At 42.1% G+C, this 21,194-nt stretch overlaps 1 protein-coding gene across 1 annotated transcript in view; it reads right to left on the bottom strand.

The window, feature by feature from the left end:
- Positions 1–466: 466 nt before the first annotated feature.
- PASD1 (PAS domain containing repressor 1) overlaps positions 467–21,194 on the bottom strand; it is a 65,779-nt gene continuing 45,051 nt past the window's right edge. The window contains exons 9-16 of the mRNA XM_070501797.1: positions 18,681–18,753; positions 10,426–10,552; positions 8,358–8,629; positions 5,238–5,396; positions 4,667–4,861; positions 4,004–4,278; positions 2,458–2,713; positions 467–628 (exon numbers count right to left, since the gene is read on the bottom strand). Coding sequence (XP_070357898.1) covers positions 467–628; positions 2,458–2,713; positions 4,004–4,278; positions 4,667–4,861; positions 5,238–5,396; positions 8,358–8,629; positions 10,426–10,552; positions 18,681–18,753 — 1,519 coding nt within the window. The remainder of the gene's footprint in view (positions 629–2,457; positions 2,714–4,003; positions 4,279–4,666; positions 4,862–5,237; positions 5,397–8,357; positions 8,630–10,425; positions 10,553–18,680; positions 18,754–21,194) is intronic.

The raw sequence follows: 21,194 nt of genomic DNA, 5'->3' as shown, positions 1-21,194 counted from the left end.
TGCTGTTCCCTGTGGGTTTCCCCAAAAAGACTGTGGAAGAGATGCAGGGCTTCATCATCAAGGCCAAGGCCTTGGAATTCTTGCAGCTTAAGACAAAACAGCTTCTTCCTAGATAGTAAAACATGCTGGAAAATATTTCTTGGCAGAAAAAGGGTGTTCTAAGTTGATGAGACTCTGCAGCCTGCCACCCCATGGGAGAATAGGTGTGTGCGAGACTGGGAAGGGCAGGTGGGCACAGCGGTCTCCTGCTGTGGCCTGGCTGCTGTCACATACTAGCCCACTGGGGATCATAGGCTGCCTCTGCTTCCACAAAACAGGTTGTGCTCAACTAACAATTACAGAAAGAACTTATCAGGAAAGAATAGTAAGTATCCACACCCACCCCCTAACCCCTACTCTAGGGGACTCTATAAGCCTTGGAGTCCCCTGGCCACGCAGGCCTCATCGGCCTGTCTCCCCTCTTCTCTCAAGACTCGGTATGAAAGTACTGCTGGTGCTGCTGTTCATCCAAGCTGGACTGCTCTGCAGGCACGAAATAGCTGATTTGGTCTGGTGGATATTCAGCAGGGGCCTGGAAAGCCTCTGGACTTGGAGGTACCTGGGCTCCTGCCTCAGGGGCTTGTGCCTGCTAGGAAAAAGGGGGACAAGGTGGAGTCTTTTGCTAAAGTTTCTGGGCCCATTTCGCGGTGGAGGGAGGATCCCTTTAGTTCAGGTCAACAAGGTGCTGAGAAGTACCTCTGTGGAACACAAGCCTGCAAGGTGCCGGTAGAAGGTAGAGCGGGGGAAAACTGGGTTCCTCCCTGCTTCTCTCTCCTAATGTCACGTTAGCTTAAAGACCAGCAGAAGCATGCCTGGGCTCTCCTAAACTTGTCTTCATGTCTAAGGCTACTGGATCCCGTGGCTGGCCCTGCCCAAACCAGCTTCTCTGGCAGCCCTGGCTAGCCAAGGCCTTGGAAGGTCTCTTCCTGCCCCTACCCTTGGACCTTGCCATTATTCTACTTGGACTAAGTGACTTCCATGCTGAGCCTGATTAGCAGCTACCTGGCCCACCTGAACAACGTGATGGGAGAGGTAACAATCCACTCTGTGCAATGGAGAGGGGAAGAGGGACAGACACAAAAATGGTGTTACAAAGAGTGGGCTAAGGGAATCTTTTCTATTGGAGAAGGAGGGACCCCCCCCGTTGGGGTGGGTTTTGAAGGTGATGTAAGATTTCAACAAGTGGAATTCAAGAGGGTGGAGGAGAAGATAAAAGAATCAGAAGGAGCAAGAATGGGCTATGGGCAGAAAGCTAGAGGTGTCTGGGGACCCAGAGAGAGGGAGGGCCCAAGGGGTGGTGGAGATGAGCCAGAGCAGGGTGTGGGGGGGCCCCTGAAGTATTATGGACAGGGAAGTTCCCACACGGTCCTGCCCTTGGCTGTTCCACTGTGATCTCCTATCTGCACAACCTTCCGGGGTCCTCCCTTCTCCACTTTCCTGGGATATCTGCTCAGCTTTGTCTCAGCTCTGCCTCTCAGGGCACATCCAGAGGGTAAACACCTTGAGAGCAGGCATGAGGAAGGGTCTCACCAGAATCTGGCTTGGTAACTGAACCACAGGGTTCACTGGCCATCTGATCTCTTTGTGTGGGCAGTCCCTCTAACAGATCAACTTCCTGGAGGGCTGGCAGCCCAGTGGTTTAAGGTGTGTATGTGAAATTATTCACACCTTTAGCCACTTAAAATATCCAAACTCCTTCATTCTGCCTTAGCTTACTGTTTTTTTCTTGTTGTTTTTAGTTTTTAAAAAAAGAGTTGAGGCTCTATTAAGATTTCTAAAGCCAGAATCAAAATACCCTTTGTTAAGTGCTGTTAGTAAGAATGGGAGTTTGTGGTGCCCAAGGGGTCTGCTGGGAGTATACCTGGGAGCAAAACCTGCTATGTGACTGCCATCTGGACCAGTCCCACCACTGCCCTGGAAACATGGATGTTGCAAATGATCCCCAAGCTGGGGTCTGCCCTGCCAAACATGGGGCATGACATGCATAGATACCAAGCACATTCAACAGTAGGACTCTGCGTTTGTTTTCGGTATGAAGAAACACAGCTACACTAGGCCTGGATTTTGTAGCAGAACTTAAAATTCACAAGTTCAGAAAGGGGTCTGGGCTGGGGCAACAAACAGCATATAGCATGACTAACTTTGCCCAAGTAATATATTTTTGAGAAGTTTCCAAGTCAGATTGCATTTAATATCCATGAGGACAGCTCACTTTTTCACGGAAGGCTGAAGAGAATCTTTGTACTCAGCAGTGAGTGCTACTACCATGTGAGTAACCACCTCAGATTTATTGAGTTTTGAAGACTATATTTCACACATGAAGTGTACTCCTGTGTGTGAGCCTTATGGAGAAGGGGCCTGCCTCTGTGCAGAAGCCCCTGACTTGGGCTGCAGGGCAGAGGAGAAGGGGTGGCATACCTGGGGCCAGGCAGCTTGGTCTTGCAGGATGGCCTGCTCACTGGAAGACCAAGTATCCTCTTGGAGGTAAAGGTCATGCTGTGGATCTGGTGGCTGTTGCCAAAGAGGGATGTACTCCTGCGAGGTGTCCAGGGGGACGAAGTTTGAATCAGAACCAATGAGACACTCAGGAAAACTGGTAGAGGAAATCGAGCTTGGGCTATGTGCCATGGACAGCAGATTCATGGAGGACCCCCGCAGGTCCTCAGGAAGAAAGCTGTAAGAGAAGAAACATGTTACAGTGGCACAGATCTAGAAACGATGACCCAGAAGACTGTCTTGCTCATTAGTAGGTGCTTAAGGTACACTTGGTTTTGGTGGCTAAATCAAGATTCACTTGTTTGTACTCTCACTTTGGCCTGAATAAGACTCAATTTGCCAAAGTAAAGTGAAGGTAAACCTTGAGATAAATTACAGTTATTTGTCTCAAGTGGTTTTATTTGTATTACTTGGACCGTACTTGTTCTACCATGATGGTGACTTCTGTGGTCTTGTGCAAGGCACTTCATCTACCCCAAAGTCAGAGACTTGCCCTTCATCACTAAAGGGGCTAGTGACTGCGAGGGGCTGCCAGGCCGATTTCCTCACTCCAAGTCCAGTGCTCTCTCTACAACCCTAAGCCTGGGGGGGGGGGTCATGAGATAAACAGATTTCTAAGCCCTGCTCCCAACTCTGAATCTGCACTTTCAACAACCTCCTCACCTTGACTCTCACGATCAGGCCAGTGGGAAACATGGCATTGACCCACCTCACGTGTCAGGGCCACTGATCGTAAAAGAAGGCCCAGAAGGAAATCCGGAGAGCTCTGGGAGGCTTGCTCAGAGAGCTGGAACTCATTCAAAAATATTTATTGGGCACCAAGTATGTGCTAAGCAACCCCTTCACTGCTGAACAGAACCTTCTCTTTCTGGCATGGGACCAAAGACTGTATCACTGAGTAGAATACGTGTTCATGTCCTCATCCTGCCTTCCAGGACTGAATTCTGTGTTCGTGGTTCTTTAGGTATCCAATGGCAAACCAGCAACTCTTTCACAACGACTTCCCTCATATAGATCGTGAATGCCATGAGGACCCCTTCACCTGGTCTACTGTGATCACCAGATTCCACTGAAGGGGGAAATGAAAGCTGGGAGCCCAGGAGTATCCAGTTGTGGGCACTCAAGACTTCCCTAAAGACACCATGTGCCCGTGAGATTGCACTTGGGGGGATGAAGCCAAGCAATTTCAAGATTTGCATGCCAAATCCCTAGCTTGGAGGCTTCCTTATCTAGTCCCCCTATTTTCATGGAGACGACTCTGCCCATCAATGCATGCTTGGCCATGCACTGTGCATGTAGAGGCAGGGGCCCCAGTAGCCACAGAGCAAGATGAGTGGGAGCACATTGCTTTTGATGAGGGGGCTTTTGGTGTCCTCTGGGAAAGTCACCAATGGTCTCAGGCATGGTGTCCAGCCACAAGAAGAAACCAGTGACCTTAGCCATTATCACCATTCCATGCACTTCTTACCTACGACTCTCATCTTCCTGGCCCCCAAGGTTTTCGTCCTGATAGTACTCAGAGGGCTGTTGCTCATCTCCTAATTGGACAGGAATGACAGGCTGGCTCTGCGTGAACATCACGGGGTCATTATAGAGGGGCAGAGAAACGCTGCTTTGGTTTGGCAGGCCTATTTGCAGTGTTTCATCTCCCAAAACGACATTATGCTGCTGTGGCTGTTCCTGCAGCAGCTCCTCCTGCTGCATCTGTTGCTGCAGGTATTGTTCCTGCTCCTGCAGGTGCTGCTGCATCAAAAGGAAGAGATAAAAGTACCTCAGTGTCTGCAGGAGCCTCCCAGAAATTGATTGGACACTCCCACTCCAGGTTCCCAAAGCAGAAGACAACAGTAGCCCTGCCTCTCTGGGCTTTGCGCCCTGGGTGACTGTCTACTTGTTTGGCTGGGCACTACTTGCAGTCACGCTCTGTGCCATGAGAAGCTGCAACCCAGCACACATGTACATGGACGTGTGCATGTGTGTCCAGGTCTAGTTAACCAGGATTTTCAATCTCAGGCAAAAGAGCTGCAGCCAACTAATCAGCAGCCACTAACCCCTCAGGAGAACCAGGTGAGCCCAAATTTTCATGAAAATGAAATCCTCTTTCAGCTACATAGTTAAAACAGGCTTTCCATACCTGGGTGGAGGCATCATAAGGCTCCTCAAGCTCCTCAGGAAATTTGAAAGAGTGAGACGAATATGAACCACAGAAATGTTTGGCCTCCTTGAGATCTGGGAGGGACTTCATTTGCTCAGTGCGTCGTTTCTTGGGCACTGGCTCCAAAGACTGGGGCTCAGGATTTTCAATGTAGAGTGAGGTGTTTGGTTGCATCTGTAAGGACACAGTATTACAAAGATCTTGTTCAGGGTCCACACCTTTCCTTAGGGCACAAGACATGCTGGGCATGGAACGAGACTGCCCAAAGGTAAGCCCACAGGAAGCCTTGACTGTATATGAGCCACATCTGCCACTGCAAGAGCCTGGCTGGGCCCATCTCAGCTTCTGTAGCCAAGAGAAAAAGGGCATTGCCATGAAGTCCCTGCTGAAGATTGCTCCAGATGTCCCATGCTGCCCTAGGGCAGCAGCTGTCGCTACTAGCAGGCCCTATTGATTAACTCCCTGAAGATTGTCATGGTTCCTTTCTCCTCTCCCTTCTGCCACTTACATGGAACTGGTCTCTGACCTGAAATTTGGACTCCTGCATTGCCTGAAGCTGCTCCCTAATCATTTCCAGTGCCTTCTGCTGGTTTCTGATGTCAGCATGCAGCATCTGAGTCTTCTCTTCCAGCTGCTCTTTGAACTTCTTCATCAGTTCCAGCTCACGTTTGTCGATGTATGATGCAATTGATGATAGTGATGGTAATGGCTGTGGGAAGAAATCAATCACTTATGGTTCATATACTATAGGGACACCAGGTTCTCCAAATCATACCATGTTGTTTTCTTTCCAAGTTTTGAAAGACTGAGAATGCAAATAGCAGCACTCCAATCCTGATTTCATTCATTCTAGAAAGTTTGAAGAAATGTTTAGAGAATCCAGGAATTCTCGATCAGAAATGGATCATGGGGATCATTTAGTCTGATTTTTCCCTTAAACATAAAGCTGTGGAATTCACCCAGAGATGTGAAGAAACCTGCCCAAAGGCCTCGGTGGAGAAGTCAGAATGCAGTGGGTCATATCACAAATGAGACATACGGGAAACATCCATGGGATGCCCTGTTAGCACTGCAGTGAAAAGAAGAAGGCTCAACTGGCGCTTCCTTTGTTCCAGATACTTTTCTAAGCACTGTACAGAAACGCACAGAACTGACCTTCACAATGCCCTATAAAGTAGCTACTGTCCAAGCACAGTTATAGTACTTGAAGGACCATCCTCCTCCTGGCCTTAGAAATCTAATTTTAACTTGAGTAACAGCCTCAGATCTGGAATTAAACAAATGTACAGGTTTATAAAAGTATAGAGTGTGTTGGGGGACAAAGCAATGCTTCGGGTTTGCTGGAATAGAGGGGATGAGGCAAATCTCCTATGGAAGGGAAACCAGAGGAAGAGCCTTGTGCAGACCATACAAGTTTAGGCAGCCGAGGGACTTAGATTTTATTTATCAGCCATCTTGTGCTGCTGCCAGAAGGAGCAGTCTAAAACACAGACCTGATTGGGAAAGTGACATGCTCAGATCTATGTGGTAAAACATGCCTTCTGGCAACAGTGTGGAAGATGAACTGACTGACGGGAGAGAGTAAGCTTGGAGTCAGAGAGAAGCCAGTTAGAAGGCTGTGGAGGTAACTCAAGATAGAGGTAATAGGAGCCTGAAACAGTCCAGAGGTAGGACACTGAAAAGAAGGGACACATTCGAGAGAAATTAAGAAAGTGGATAGGACTTCTCAACTGATTGGCTGAAGGGGTCAGAAAAGAGGTGGGATTCTTGAAAAAGAACTGTCAAAGCTGTAAGTAGGACCTGGAAACAAGTGTTGTTTGCCTTGATCTGTGCTAGACACTGTGTGTACAAACAAGATAAGAGAGCCTCGCTTCCAATCCATAATCCCAATACCAAGAGTAAGAAAAAGGTACACACACATGCAACTGCTAGGAAGCAAAACTGTGGGTCTTCAACTCCTTTACGGTTAATGGAAACACACAGTTGAGTTCTTAAAAAGAGGGAGAGAGAAAAAAAAAACTTGCATAGAATACACTCGGAATAAAACATTATATATGCATTTTTAATCTATTGGAAATGATCCAATTGTCCTTTCACTATATTATATATATATATATATCTTCATATAAGAAAGCAGGCATTCATTAAACCAAAAAATCTCTAAACTCAAGACTGGAAGAGACAAATCTTACAGGTCATCACATCCACCTCCCCCCACCGCACACTTCTCCAGGCAGGAATCTTTTCTCTGCTGTCCCTGGCAGATGAGCTACCAAGCCTTGGCTCAAAGCCTTCCCATTGAAGGGGAGGGGGCTCACTACCTGGGGAGGCAACTTAACCCAGCTGAGAAGGGCTTCCTTGGAAGGGCATCCCTTCCTGCCTTGCGCTGCTAGCTCTCTGCCCTAGTTTGATCCACCGGAAACGTCTTCCACTTCAGGAGTATGACGGTCCTGCAGCTATTTGGATCAAGCTGTCCTGGCCCTCCCCAGTCTCCCTTCTCCTTCCACTACTGACCATGTGACATTTTCCAGCCTGCCTCCATCCTGGTCTCCACCTTATGGACACATTCCAGTCTGCCAACCCATGGCACCCAGAAATAAGCCCAATACATATGCTATCACATGCAGAGCCACACTACACATGCTCATTGCTGGTTATTTTGACTATTTTAAACAAAAGTTATATTTAAAGTTTAATTATAAATTAATTCAAAGGAGAAGAGAAATCTATCAACAGTGAAAGAGGACCCACAACTTTTAACATAAGAACATAAATAAGGACAAAATGGATTTCTACAGAAATTTTCTTTTAAATAGTTGAAAGAATTTTCCTACAAGTCTGAAAATCTCTTCAAGGCAAGCAGACCATTTCAAAATGGAGAAACCGAGACTTGGGGATATGCCATGGTCACGTTGTTGGGGCCAAACTCAAACAACTGTCTTCTAGCCCTCAGTTCTTCTCATTAGAAGAGGATGCCTTTGGCATCAGGAATGGAGTGACTCATCTTAGGCTTCGTAATTAATGCACACAGTCCCACATAACAGACCATAAAGTCATTATCTTGGCTGCCAATCCTGATTTTAATAATCTTCTCTAACATAAAAGATGATCATCCCAATCTGCGATTATGTACACACATTTGGGGATAGAAGAGCAACAGAGTAGTTAATCCAACCGTTTTGATTTGGCTTTCGACCATATACTGGTGCTGACATTTGAAGGCTGGATATATCTAACATTCTAAAAAGCATGATTCTAACCTAATAAAAATTCTATTGGGGAAGCCTAGCTCCTGGTGGGGAGGTGTTGGTATAAGAAGGCAGGAAAGTCATCTTTCCTTGAGATAGTTAGCGTCCCGTCACAGGTGACGAGGAGCATGGCTCAAAAATACTGCCTTTTCTTAGTAGTTAAGCTTCCTATTTGACTCAAACATTCTCTCAAGCATAAAGTGTTTTAGCATATTTCACATTAAGAGGAGTACAGGGATTTGTATTTAGGGAGAACCTCCAGCCTCCCTGTTTGCTAGGGCCCACTGGATTCTCAGCTGCATCTGAAAATCCAGTAAAACAGAAAGAGCATGCTTTCTGCAAAGTGAAACTGGGAACAAGAGTGGAAATTCAGAGCTTTGCAGGGTCAGAATAAATATGTGGGATAAGACTTCCAGAGGTACCTGATCACTGATGTCAGCAGCCAAACTGGAGGACAAGAGGTTCTTCTGGTCCACCTGCTCCACCTGGGCCTCCTGCTCCACCTCCTCCACCTGGGCCTCCTGCTCCACCTCCTCCACCTGGGCCTCCTGCTCCAACTGCTCTATTTGCTCCACCTCCTCCACTTGCTCCACCTCTTCCATCTCATCCATCTGGTCCACCTCTTCTACCTCTTCCACCTCATCCACGTTTTCCACTTTATGTTCAGATTCAAAGCTTTGCAAAGATGATGTAGCTGAGGAGAAAAGCACAGTGAAATCCATGACCAAAAAAGCAAAAGTATCAACATTATCAAAGAGATTACACAGATTTCTCCTTATTTCCTTTTATAAGTCATAAAAACAGGCGAGTCCAGTTTTATTCCATTTTAAGAATTAAATGTGCCAGGTACCAGGATTAATTCAAAACACTGCTTAAAAATCTGTTCAGATATGAAAATGAAGAAAAAGGAGCGAGTGTTTGACTTTACCTCCATCCACCCAAGTATAAGCAGGAGTCCAAACCCATTCTTGTTAAGTATCTTTTCATTATAAATTTCTTTTGGCTCTGCTTCTGGAAATTCGGTACTTTCAAACAGATAAAACCAAAGTAAACGTTGTCATAAATCACTTTTGAAAAACTAAGTTCCCCAGCCTGTGAGACTTAGAACTCAGGAGGGCTTGAAGTTCTCTTGGAGGTGTTGTGACATGACTCTCCTTCAACAGCCCCCAGAAGCAAAGTGGAGAACACTATTTGAATAATGCTAAATGGTAGAGTCACTTTGGAAAATGATTTGGCAGCTTCTTTCCCACATACTTCCCATATGACCCAGCAGTCCCTCTCCCAGGAATTTACCCAAGTGAATTAAAATTTTATATCCATACAAAAAACCTGTGCAAGTATTTACAGTGGCTTTACTTATAATCACCAAACACTTGGAAACAACACAGATGTCCTTCTACAGATGAATGGATTAAAAAAAAAAACCTGTGGTACGTTCATAAGATGCAGTACGATTCAGCAAGAATAAAGGAATGAACCACTGATTCATGCAACATGGATGAGTCTTAAATGCATTTTTTTCACAAAACCAGACCAAAAGGGCTAGATATTGTATGATTCCATTTATATGACATTCTTGAAAAAGGAAACCAGAGATAGAATACCCATCAATGATCGCCAGTGGGTGAGGGAGAGAGTTTGAGTTCAAAGAGGCGGCACAAAGGACCTTTGGGGTGATAGAACTGTTAATGTTTGGTCTTGTGGTGGTAGATACATGACTCCCCAAAGAGTGAATTTTACTGTGTGCAAATTAAAACTAAATTGTTCTTATACATTTTAGAAATCACAGTTACAGGTTCATGGACTTTGTCTCTCCCCCCAAAATAAATTGTTTTGAAAGAGTTTTTTTAGCAAAGCTTTGAGATTGACAGCAATACTGGAAAGGTTGTTAACGAGGGTATTTAAAATACAGAGATATTACTTCTACATATGGCGATTCCACGATACAAATTATCTCTGATAAGATTAGCTACCTAGAGGCCGTGATCTGCATTATGCATCCACCACTGCTTTAAGTTTTGTATTTTTTATACAATTATATTTATGAAATGTCTTTAATATTGAAACTTACATAATAAGAGACTATCCCTTTTGCCCTCTACTAACAATTCTTACAGTACAGTTTTTAAAAACAAGAGGTTTCTTTGGAATTCAACTACTATGCCACAGCAGGAAAGACTGCACAAGTATTGAAAGATAAGATGCTATTCCTCCAAGGCCTGAGAGCTAGCACCAATCTTTAGAACATTAAAATTAAATGGGAGAGAATAATATTCCCAAGCACTCGAACCATCGATGAGATATTCATTTTCACTGCTCTCAAATCATCAGCTCAAAAAATTCTTCATAAGATGAAGAAAGTTAGAATTCACTTTTGTGATTTCACACCATTATAAACAGAGCATTATTTTCATTTGAAAAATTGTAACTACCCTGTAGGCCACTATTTTTCTTTCGCTAGTCCCTACAGAAATGCCCACATGAACCTACCTGGAGAGTCAGGTATAGTTTCTGGGGAAGATATGCTGGAGTCAAAAGATGTATCAGACTCTATCTGAATTACAGGAACAGATTCTTGTGATCCATACTGCTTGACCTGTAAAATATTAGCTTTATCCTTGGAATTTCCAAACGAGCAGGAGAAGATATTTCAATTTGAAGATAAAGAGGTATATAAACAACAGGAAACAGGCAGAACACAAACTTTTGATACATTTCACATCACAATTTCTAACATTGCTACAATCAATTGAATACCTAACACAAAACCATCATGAAACATATCCTTGAAAAATACTGCTGGAAGATAACAACAAGCAGAGACCATGGGCACCACATGCTATACATTGTCAAACTAGAGAATAGAAACAAAGTATAGGTGTGCTAAAAGCACAAGTGGAAGAAAAATGTGTGCCAATCAAAGGCTGTGGCAAAAAAAAAAAAAGGCCTTTCAGAGATGTTGGGAGGACCCAGACCTGCTAGTTCAGAGGTGGGAAGGCTGTAGGAGAAGGGCACCACCACCAATGGGACCATCTTTCCATAGGTCCTGCACACGCAGCATTGGCTTAGAGGAAGGAGAGGCCAACTGGGGGCTGGTTAATGACCATGTCTGTAACAAAGATTAAAGCTGAGAGTATTATGAGCAAAAGTACCTTTACTATGGTAGCAGAGAGATATAGATGGCCCTGGAGAGCTTCTAGTGCAACCTCCCTATTTGATAGCTTCAAAGGGGAGAAGGTCATACAGCAAGTTAGGAGCAGAGCAAGAGAGAGAAAATTCAGTGTCTTCGAACCCAGTACTCTTTTCCCTAACCCCGGCTATCTCAACCTAAGCCATTTGCTGCTTTAAATCACGTATGTTATATTCCTATTTATTGATCCACTGCCATTTCCTTAACAACTGGATCCTTTTTGAATAGTCTGGGGCTCACTGCTCATATGAAATTTAAGTATCTGGTTTAGCAGTGAAATCTTTTACATCTCTGCCAAAAAAATTAGTTTTTTTTTTTTTTTTGCACTGGATTAAGACATTGACTCATGCTGACTTTTCTACAAGGAACCTGTTTGTTGGAGGACACTCCCCCAGATTAAATCCCAGCATTTGAACTTCAGGAAATTGCACAATCTCTGTTCAAGTGCACTATGTTTTGTACTCCTTAAAACAAGGAATGTGTTGCTGGGGATGTGGCAATCCTTTCATCATTTAGAAAGCTATTTTTGTGGGGTCATATTCATTGAGATGGGATATGACCTCTCTTTCTTTGTCCTCCTCCTTCTGTTCTTTATCGTGGCCATATATCAATTTAATCACTAGCTCCTTGCTTCTTGGATGATTTTCAATAGAAATGTGTATACTCAGATGTTCATCAAGATGTCCTTTTTTGTGTGTTCATATGCTTTAGCTTATCAATAAAAATGCAGTGAGCCTAAATGAACTTAAATTACAGAATCATGTGCAGTAATGGTAACTGGTTTAGAAAAAAACAAAGCAAGGGGCTGGCCGGGTGGCATAGTGGTTAAATTTGCACGCTCCGCTTCAGTGGCCTGGGGTTCGTGGGTTTGGATCCCAGGCGCAGACCTACACACCATTCATCAAGCCATGCTGTGGTGGCATCCCACATACAAAATAGAGGAAGATTGGCATAGATGTTAGCTCAGGGACAATCTTCCTCAAGTAAAAAGAGGAAGATTGGAAACAGATGTTAGCTCATGGCCAATCTTCCTCACAAACAAACAAACAAACAAAACAACAAAGCAAAGCAACTATTTTGGAAGGAAAAAGATACCAATATAAAATGCAATCAGGACTAAGATCTGAAGACAATCTTTCAAGAGAGGAAGCTAGAAGCTAAAAAGAGAGATGAAATGAAAATGCATGCATGGGGATCGGAGGGCAATCAATATGCTTTTACAAGTTTAAAAGGAGTTTTGGATTCACTTTTACTCTATAATTGTCTCCATGAACAGTATGCTAAATGATTTGAAAAGAGAAGCATAGCCTTTAAGGCTGGACATAGAGGAGGCTTCAAGTGCAGGCTCCAATACCTGAAAGTTATGTGAACTAGAAATGAGTGTACACTGCGGGGGAGGCAATCAAGACGTACATCCCCCAATCTTCACATTTTCCCCATGATTAGCTTAGCATCAGAAGTGCTCTGAGTCACTTTTAAGAGGTCCTTTCATTTTAGTTTTGTAAAAAGAACAGCGCTTTAGGGCATCCAGTCAAGATAACAGATGGAATAGACATGGGAAAAACACTAGATAAAATAGAGTAGAATTTTTAAAAATACACTCTGTTTAAAAATCCTCTCTGGAGCCAGCTCTGATGGCCTAGTGGTTAAAGTTTAGTGCACTCTACTTAGGCAGCCTGGGCCCAGTTCCTGGGCCCAGAACCAAACCACTCGTCTGTCAGTAGCCACGTTGTGGCACCAGCTCACATAGAAGAACCGGAAGAAAAACTTACAACTATACACAACTATGTACTGGGGCTTTGTAGGGGAAAAGGAAGAAACAAAAAATCCTCTCTGGATCCCACCTGTCTTTTACGTACCATTCTGTTTGTCTGATTCCCTTGAGAGCAAAACTTCTCAAAAGGGAAGTACTTAATGTCTCCAATTCCACCATCCTCTCTTATATCTGCTCAAGCAGACGATATCTCCCTGCCCTCGTCTACAGTCCACCAAAATTTTTCTCAAGTTCAGCAATGGCTTCCAGGACCTAAATCTAATGGCACTTCTGAGTAGTCAACCTACCTAATCTATCAGCAGTGTTTGACACTGTTTTTCATTTCCTCCTCCTGGAAATACTTTCTTCACTTGGCTTAACTCTTACTTCACTGGTCACGTCCTCTCAATCTCCACTGCTGATTCCTTCTCTTCTCTCTAATCTCTTCACTTTGGAGGTACTCCAGGCTTAGTCCTTGGTTCTTATTTCTGTCTATACTTACTCCCCTGGTGACCTCATCCAAGTCTATAGCTTTAAGACCATCCATGTTGCTGATTCCTCAATTCTTATCACCAGTCTAGCTCTATATTTCCAACTGACTATCTAATAAGCATCCCAAACATAAATATTTTCAAAACTGAGACCCCTTTATTACCTTCCCCAGCAAACACCTGTAAGCTTGCAAATTCTTCCCACAGTTTTCTCCAGTTAATGCAATACCATCTTTCCAGTTGCTCAGGTCAAGTACCTTAAAGTCATCCCTAACTCCTCTCTTTTTCTCATACATCTCATCCAATGTCAGCAACTCCAAGTGTTCTTCCTTCAAAATAGATCTAGGATATGACTACTACTTACGATTTTCACTGTTACTACCCTGCTCCAAGCCACCATCATCTCTCACTTGGATTGCTGAGATAGCCTCCTAACTCAACTCCCAGCTTCCACACCTACTCCTCCTCCCCACAGTCTAGTCTCAACATAGTGACTCTTTTAATAAACTAATCAGATTATGTCACTCTTCTGCTCACAACTCTCCCATGGTTCCCCATTTCATTCAGAGTAAACCCCAAAGCCATACAATGGCTTCCAAGGCCCTATTCGACCTGACCCCCATTACATCTCTGATTCCAACCATACCTACTCTTACCTTTGTTCACTCTGCTCTAGGCCCTCTGGCCTCCCTGCTATTCCTCTAAACACCAGGCATGCTTCCACCTCAAGGTCTTGCTTTGGTTTCCCCTCTCTTGAGTCTTCCCCCCAGATATATATCTTCATGGCTAACTTTCTCACTTCCTTCAATGTTTGCTCATATTTAATACTGCACTCCCCTATCTGTTGCATTCCCAATCCCTCTCATCCTGCTCTACTTCTTTTCAATAGCTCTTCTCACCTTCTAATTTATCATTTATTTATTTAATATACTTATCTTGTTTATCATCTATCTCCTCCTGCTAGAACGTAAGCTCCTCTAGAGCAGAAATTTTTCAATTTTCTTAACTGACGTATCCACCCCCCTCACCTAAAACAGTGTATAGTACACAGTAGGTGTTGAATAAATATATGTTCAATGAATCAATAAATGAATGAATCTGAAATGGCCTTTAAAATAAACACACTTAAAATGTTCAAAAATACAAAGAAAGGGAAGCCATAAAACAAAGAATAGGACAACATGAAAAAACAGAGAGCTTTGAAAGTAGGTGCTTCATTATATAGGAAGTAGATATTGGGATCAGACAGGCCTGGATTTGAATCCTGGCTCTGCCACTTACTGTGCAACTTTGGGCAAGTTATTCAATAGCAAGAATCCAAGATTCACCATCTTTAAAACTGGAACGATAATGCCTCATAGGGTTGCTGTGGGAGTTAAGCACCCAGCCCAATGCTTGATGCATAACAAGTCCTCAATACACTTTAGTCATTAGTCGTCTTATTATTCTATCATAAGTACCATGTCATCTCCCACCCCTATATGGAGTTAGGGATGACCTTCTTAAATCACTTTTTAGGTGCTTCAATAGGTGTCTGTTGAGTGAATAAATGATTAGGTGCCTACCTCATAGTAGGTATAAAATCACTGGAAGACGCTTTCACGATTACTCCCTAAGCCAGGTTTGCCCTGTCCTCCTCATTAATACATAATTAGCTTGGGCAGAGTGCCTCTGAGTCTGATGTGTACCACGGCTCTCCCACCCCACCCAGGCCCTGCGGTTCATGCTCAAAGCCAGCTGCTTCTGAAGATTTGCCTGCTACCTCCAGGAACAATGAATTTGAGTAAAAAAACAATGTGATAATGTACAAGCTCCAATTCTGCCAAACTTGCTTGTTTAGTGCAATGCGATTCAAGAACAACAGATCTCCAGGGATGGATGGCAGAATGTCAGTTGCAGGTAACATGAGTCACCTAAAGTCATCATTACAATAAAGTATCTGGGACAGAGTCAATTAGGGAGAATTTTCTTTGGATTGACATTGATGCTGCTACATTAGCCACTGCTATTCAAATGGTGAGGTGGTGGTTTTCATGGAAGGAACTTTGTACTCAACACATCATCTTATTCTCAATTCCTTGCCGGTTAACAGCTGTTTTCAACAGAACATGCTTCTCTGGATGCAGTTGTCTACAGTAACTGACAGATCAAAATATGACGGTCCCTGGCAGGGGGCCGGTATGTGCTTTGTGTGTTTTTTTCTCCATGTTTCTTTTGCTTAGGTTTAGTTGAGATCCTTGGATCTTTGGGTTTATAGCTTTCACCAAATGTGGAAAATTTCTGGCCATTATTACTTCACCTGTTTTTTCTGTACACCCCTGTACACTATGGAGACTCCACTTACACATATATTTGGCCAACTGAAGTTTCTGACAGCTAACTAATGCTCTTTTCTTTTTTCCTGTTCTTTTAAAACTTTTTTCTCCTTTTGTTTAACTTGGAGAATTTCTATTGCTTTGTCTTTAAATCTACTAATCTACTAAATCTACAATGTTTAATCTACCATCAATCCCACCCAGTGTTGTTTTCACCACTCAAATTTTCACTTGATATGTTTTCCCCATCTTCCATGTCTCTTCTTAAAATTTTGAACACATGTAATACAGTTATAATTGTTTTACTATCCTTGTCCACTAATTCAAAAATCTGTGTTTGTTCTGGATAAGTTCCTACTGATTGATTTTTCTCTTCAAGAAGGGTCATAAATCACTGCTTCTTTAAATGCCTGATACTCTTTGACTCAATGCCAAATAGTGTTCACTTCATCTTGTAGGGTATAGATATTTTTGCATTCCTATAAACATTCTTCATCTTTGTTTTGGAACATAGTGAAATTACCTGGAAACAGTTTGATCCTTTTGGTATTGCCTTAATGATTTGATAAGCAGAAGCAGAGCAATTGTTAGCCGAGGGCTAGACCTTTCTGTGTACTCTTCCCTCGTGTCCTGTGTATTATGAGGATTTCCAGTGTTGCTGGTAGAAACAGGAACTATTCTCAGTCCTGTGTGAGTGCTGGCACTGTTCCCTTTAATCCTCTTGAATGGTTCTTTCCCCTCCCAGTTCCCTGACATTATCTCTCCACACAGCCCCCTCCTCTCCAGGTACTCTGCTAGTACCCTTAGACTCCCTATACTCCCACCTCAATCTCTTCAACTCGGGCAGTCCACTGGGATCCCTGTGTGTTCTCCCCCTCAGCCACATGGCCTGGAAGCTCACTAGGTAGTAAGCTGTGGCAATCGTAGGGTTCATTTAATTCATTTTCCATCTCTTAAGAGTCCCTGTCCTTTGTTGCTTGATGTCCATTATCTTGAAAATCGTTATTTCATTTTGTCTGTTTTATTTTTGGCTGTTTTGGGCAAGAAAGTTACTCTGTTCCCTGTCAGTCAATCTTAATTGGAAGCAGAAGTTCCCCAACTCCAAAGAATATTATATAGTTACTGAAATGATTAAAATTGGAACTGTAGAAAAGTGGGACTTAGTGATAAGTGAAAGCCAAGGTTATAGAGAAGCATGTAAGCTATCATTCTAACTAAGTGAAAAATACATATGATGGTAGACCAAGACCAAATAGGAATAAGCAAAAGTAAATAGCACTGTGCCATGGTGGTGGGATTATGGGTTTCTTAAAAAAAAAAAAAACCTTGCTTTTAAGTGTTATAATTACTTAGGTTGTATAAGTTTTATAAAGTGAGAATTTTTTTTAATCCAGTTTTCCTCAAAACACACTTGTTTGAAGTGTGTTGAAGGACTCTGGATTCTTCACACATAGCACGCTACGGATCCTGGGTAAATATTTGTTGACTGACTGATGAAGTCAGGTTGTCAGCTGTGTAGATGTTAGTCTGATGGCCAGAGCTATTATGGATGTCTTGGCCTCTTTTCCCAGAATAACCGCAATTAATTTGTGTGTAAATAAAACATTGCTCTGTTTAAATTAGCCTTCTTCTACCTAATTCCTTCCTGTTTCATACTTTTTCTTGAACAGAATGTTAGGTTAAGCAGAGGTATGTCTTCAGAAGGGAGAAAGTTTTATCTACATAGAAGTAGCTTGTTAAATGAGCAATAGTTGGAAAATGCAACACAAAATCAGCACTTCATATTTAAAATATGTGCTCACAGCATCTCCACATTACAGAAGAACTTAATTACTGAAAAGACCTGTAGTCTGCAAGGCCCCAGGAACAGGCAAATCCTTGCAGCAAAATCATGTGGAAGCTTGTCTATACTGTTCTTGAATCCCTTTACCACACGTGTGAAGAGGGCTACAAAAATCCTAGAGTACTGTAACATACACTATTCCTTCGTGCATCTAATATTTATGAGCATCTACTGTGGGTGGCAAGCCTTGTTCAAGATGTCTGGGGATGTGCTGATGAACAAGACAGCACCTGCTCTCACAGAAGCTTCATTCTACTGCAGGAATACAAACAGTATACTAAGAAATCAGGTTTCTTTGAGCATTACTACATCCATACGAGATAGCCTGGCAGATTATTATCACACTTATTTTACAGATAAGGAAACGGAAGCTCTTCATGGTAAAAGAACTTTGCCCAGGTCACATAATTGGTAAGCGGCAGAATCAGGAATCAAACCTTTATCTTCTGACGTCTAGGCCATCTTTTCTCTCTGTAACACTCTCACCACTGCAGTGATCCAGCCTAGTAGCTGTGTTACATGCACCCATGTAGTGGCAGGTAATGTGAAAGAACATCCTTGGCAAGGCCTTCTGGGAGGCCTTTTCTGGTCTTCTATATCTTTTTTCTTGCAATTTGGTCTTATCCCCCAGACTAGAGTTTCAGATCATTGAAGGCAGACCCAGGTTTCATATTTCTATTGTATGTCCCTATAACATTCTCTCTAGTAACATCTAGCGAATGGATAAGTGGGTGATACATTCAATGGCTTAGGAAAAGGATGGGGACAATCTAGGCTAATTAGGGACTGGGTTCTGCCCATGATGGGATGACGTATGATGCAGTCTCATGAGTCTACTCACATAGCTACTTGCAGCAGGCAGGTCAGTAAACTTTCATTTTGAAATGCGCTCACAAGTCAAAAAGACCTTGCACAGAGGTATAGAGCTTAGCTTAATTTTTTTAAAGCTACTACATTCAAAGCATGGTAGTTACTGGCTCCCAATAAGAAATAGCTACAAAATGGCAACTGTGGAACATCGCTCACATGTATACCCATATGAGATACTTCTTGAAATTGAAACCTTTGTATGTCGGCAACACACGTTAACTGAAGAATAAACATCCCGGGGATAGGGTCCAAGCTTTTAGTCTATGGCTTTCAATGTACATACGTCTGAGGCAGCAGCATCAGGTTCATCATGCAGGAATTGCATTCTAGAACTTATTCTTTGGCCTTGAACACTTCTATAAATAGGTGAAAAGAGAGATGTTAAGCACAGGAGTCTAATTTGCTATTTAAATCTAATTTTTCTATAATACAGTAAAATTAATGTTCAAATAAGAAAAAATATTTGTTTTATGTTTCTTAATTCATAACATCATCAACCTTTGAGGTGTCACTTTTTCTGCAGAGAACATTGTTCTGCACCATATCTATAAAATAAATCATCTGGACCCTCATTAGAATGAAGTTTGCTGCAGGTTTCAATGTCTTTTTGACAATAGTGAGCAAAGCAATCTAAAAAAAAGAAAGCCAAGGTGTATGAGTGAATGTTCTTTATTTTTAAACCAACGGCAATTACAAAAACTGCCTTCACGCCAAATTTCATTGTGCTTCCTGTAATTAGAGAAACTCTCCACTCTTTGGCTCATTAACAATTCATTTCTATCAAAATTAGAATTTTGATGCCCAAGGTGAGAATACAGCTTCATGGCACACTTGAATCTAAGCACTAGCTTACCTTTCACCAAATAAGTAGAAGATGAGAGAGAAGAAGAGAGACAGAGGAGAGAACATGAATGAATGAGAATCTTTTTAATTTTGAAATTACTTTTTGAGCCTTAGACGTTTCATAACTGATAATCTGTTATGGAAATGCTTTTTGTTTTCAAGGGTTTTTCTTTTGCATGCCAAAGAGTGAAAAGCTCCTATTGCTCCACAAAATAAGAAACTGGAGTCTGATAACAGATATGATAAAAAGCGAGACCTCACAATAGCAACACAGTGACAAAATGATATCTGTGAAACCCTCCCAATTCATTCAAAAGACACAAAATTAACAGAATAACTGGACTATTCTTCAAGGTTTCAATAAGTCAATACTGATCCAATGGAGAGAAATTTTCCATTCTATATTTCATAAGACCCAGCCACAAAATCCATTTTACTTATATCATCTATTACAATTGAAGAAAATTAAGAAGAGTTTGAAAAAATATATTTTGGATATCAACATATTTAGGAAGTATTGATTTAAATAGCACAAAAAAACTACTTAATGAGTTAATTCAGTCATTTTTATGTATGATGGGACTATAAAATATCTGATATGTATTTCTTACTGGTTTGACTTTCAGCATCAAGTAACATAAACAGAGTTACTTATAAATTTGCATCTACATCATTTAAAAATAAAATTCCTAAAAGATTATTATCTTTATTTCTAATTTTTTTCAGTCTTTGACTAAATTTATAAGCCAATTAGTCTGACAGAATGTTTTCTTCCTTACTAAGTGTTGGTACTTCTTCAAGGTTGTTCTTCACTTTCTGTTCTTTCTTTATATTATCTCCCCTGCAGACCATATTTTGTCCCTCGGCTTCAACTTGGGGTGACTCCGACATCTCTATCTCAAGACCTCTCCCTGCGCTGTAGGCCCATATACCCAACTGCCTTTAGGACATGCACTCTGGATGTCTAACAGACATCTCAACTCAACATGGTTCAATTAGACTCATCCTCCTCCTCCAGTGTCTCCTATCTTGGCGAACAGTGACACCCTCCACACAGTCACTCAAGACTGAAACCTCCAAGTCATCTTTGACTCTTCCCTCTTTGTCAACTCTCTTCTGTTCTGTATGAAAGTTTATTACTTTCTGTCCACCTTTTCCACCTGATGAATCTTGTGAAAGCAGTGCACCTGCTTTGAACCCCTTGTATCCCAGCACTAGCACAATGCAGAGCACTTAGTAGGTGCTTCATGAATATTTGCTGAGTGAATAAAGGAATAAACAGACCGACCAGGCAACTCAATTAAAATATTTGCACATCCCTCAACGCAGGTCTACTCAGATTGACACAATTACTTTCAAAGAAAAGACGAGGCTTCTATCTGCTCTTTAAAAGCAATTAAATGCCTCCATATTGGCTTCTAAACAGTAAATGCCTTTATACCTGAGATAAACAGTATGTGAATGAATGTACTGCTGCACTGTCCAGTATGGTAGCCACTAGCCACATGTGGCTAAATTAAAACCAAAATTAAGTGAAATTTAAAATTTAGTACTTTAGTCACAGAAGCCACACTTCAAGTACCCAGTAGCTACATTTGGCTAGTGGCTATGGTATTAGAGCAGATGAAAGAGCATTTCTGTCATCATAGAAGGTTCTATTAGACAGCACTGTATACAAGGATGCGCTGAGTTTTACTGGACCAGACACCAACTTTGACAACAAAACATTGTGAGGCAATTAGTTTTGCTTTAAATCCACTAGCTTGGATTTTAAAAATGTAAAATAAAAGGAAGCAAAGTTTTCCAAATTCTTCAGTGAATTTACATCTCATGCTTCTCTAAATATCAACATAGATGGCAAATATTTGACTTATAATCAGAATGTAAAAGTAACAAATAAGCACACACATTGTTAAAGAAAAACTTTAAGGAGTTTTTCATACCTAACTAATCT

This window comes from Equus asinus, chromosome X (genome assembly GCF_041296235.1).
Source record: "Equus asinus isolate D_3611 breed Donkey chromosome X, EquAss-T2T_v2, whole genome shotgun sequence".
Taxonomy (NCBI): Eukaryota; Metazoa; Chordata; class Mammalia; order Perissodactyla; family Equidae; genus Equus; species Equus asinus.
This window is presented reverse-complemented; position numbering and strand designations above follow the sequence as displayed.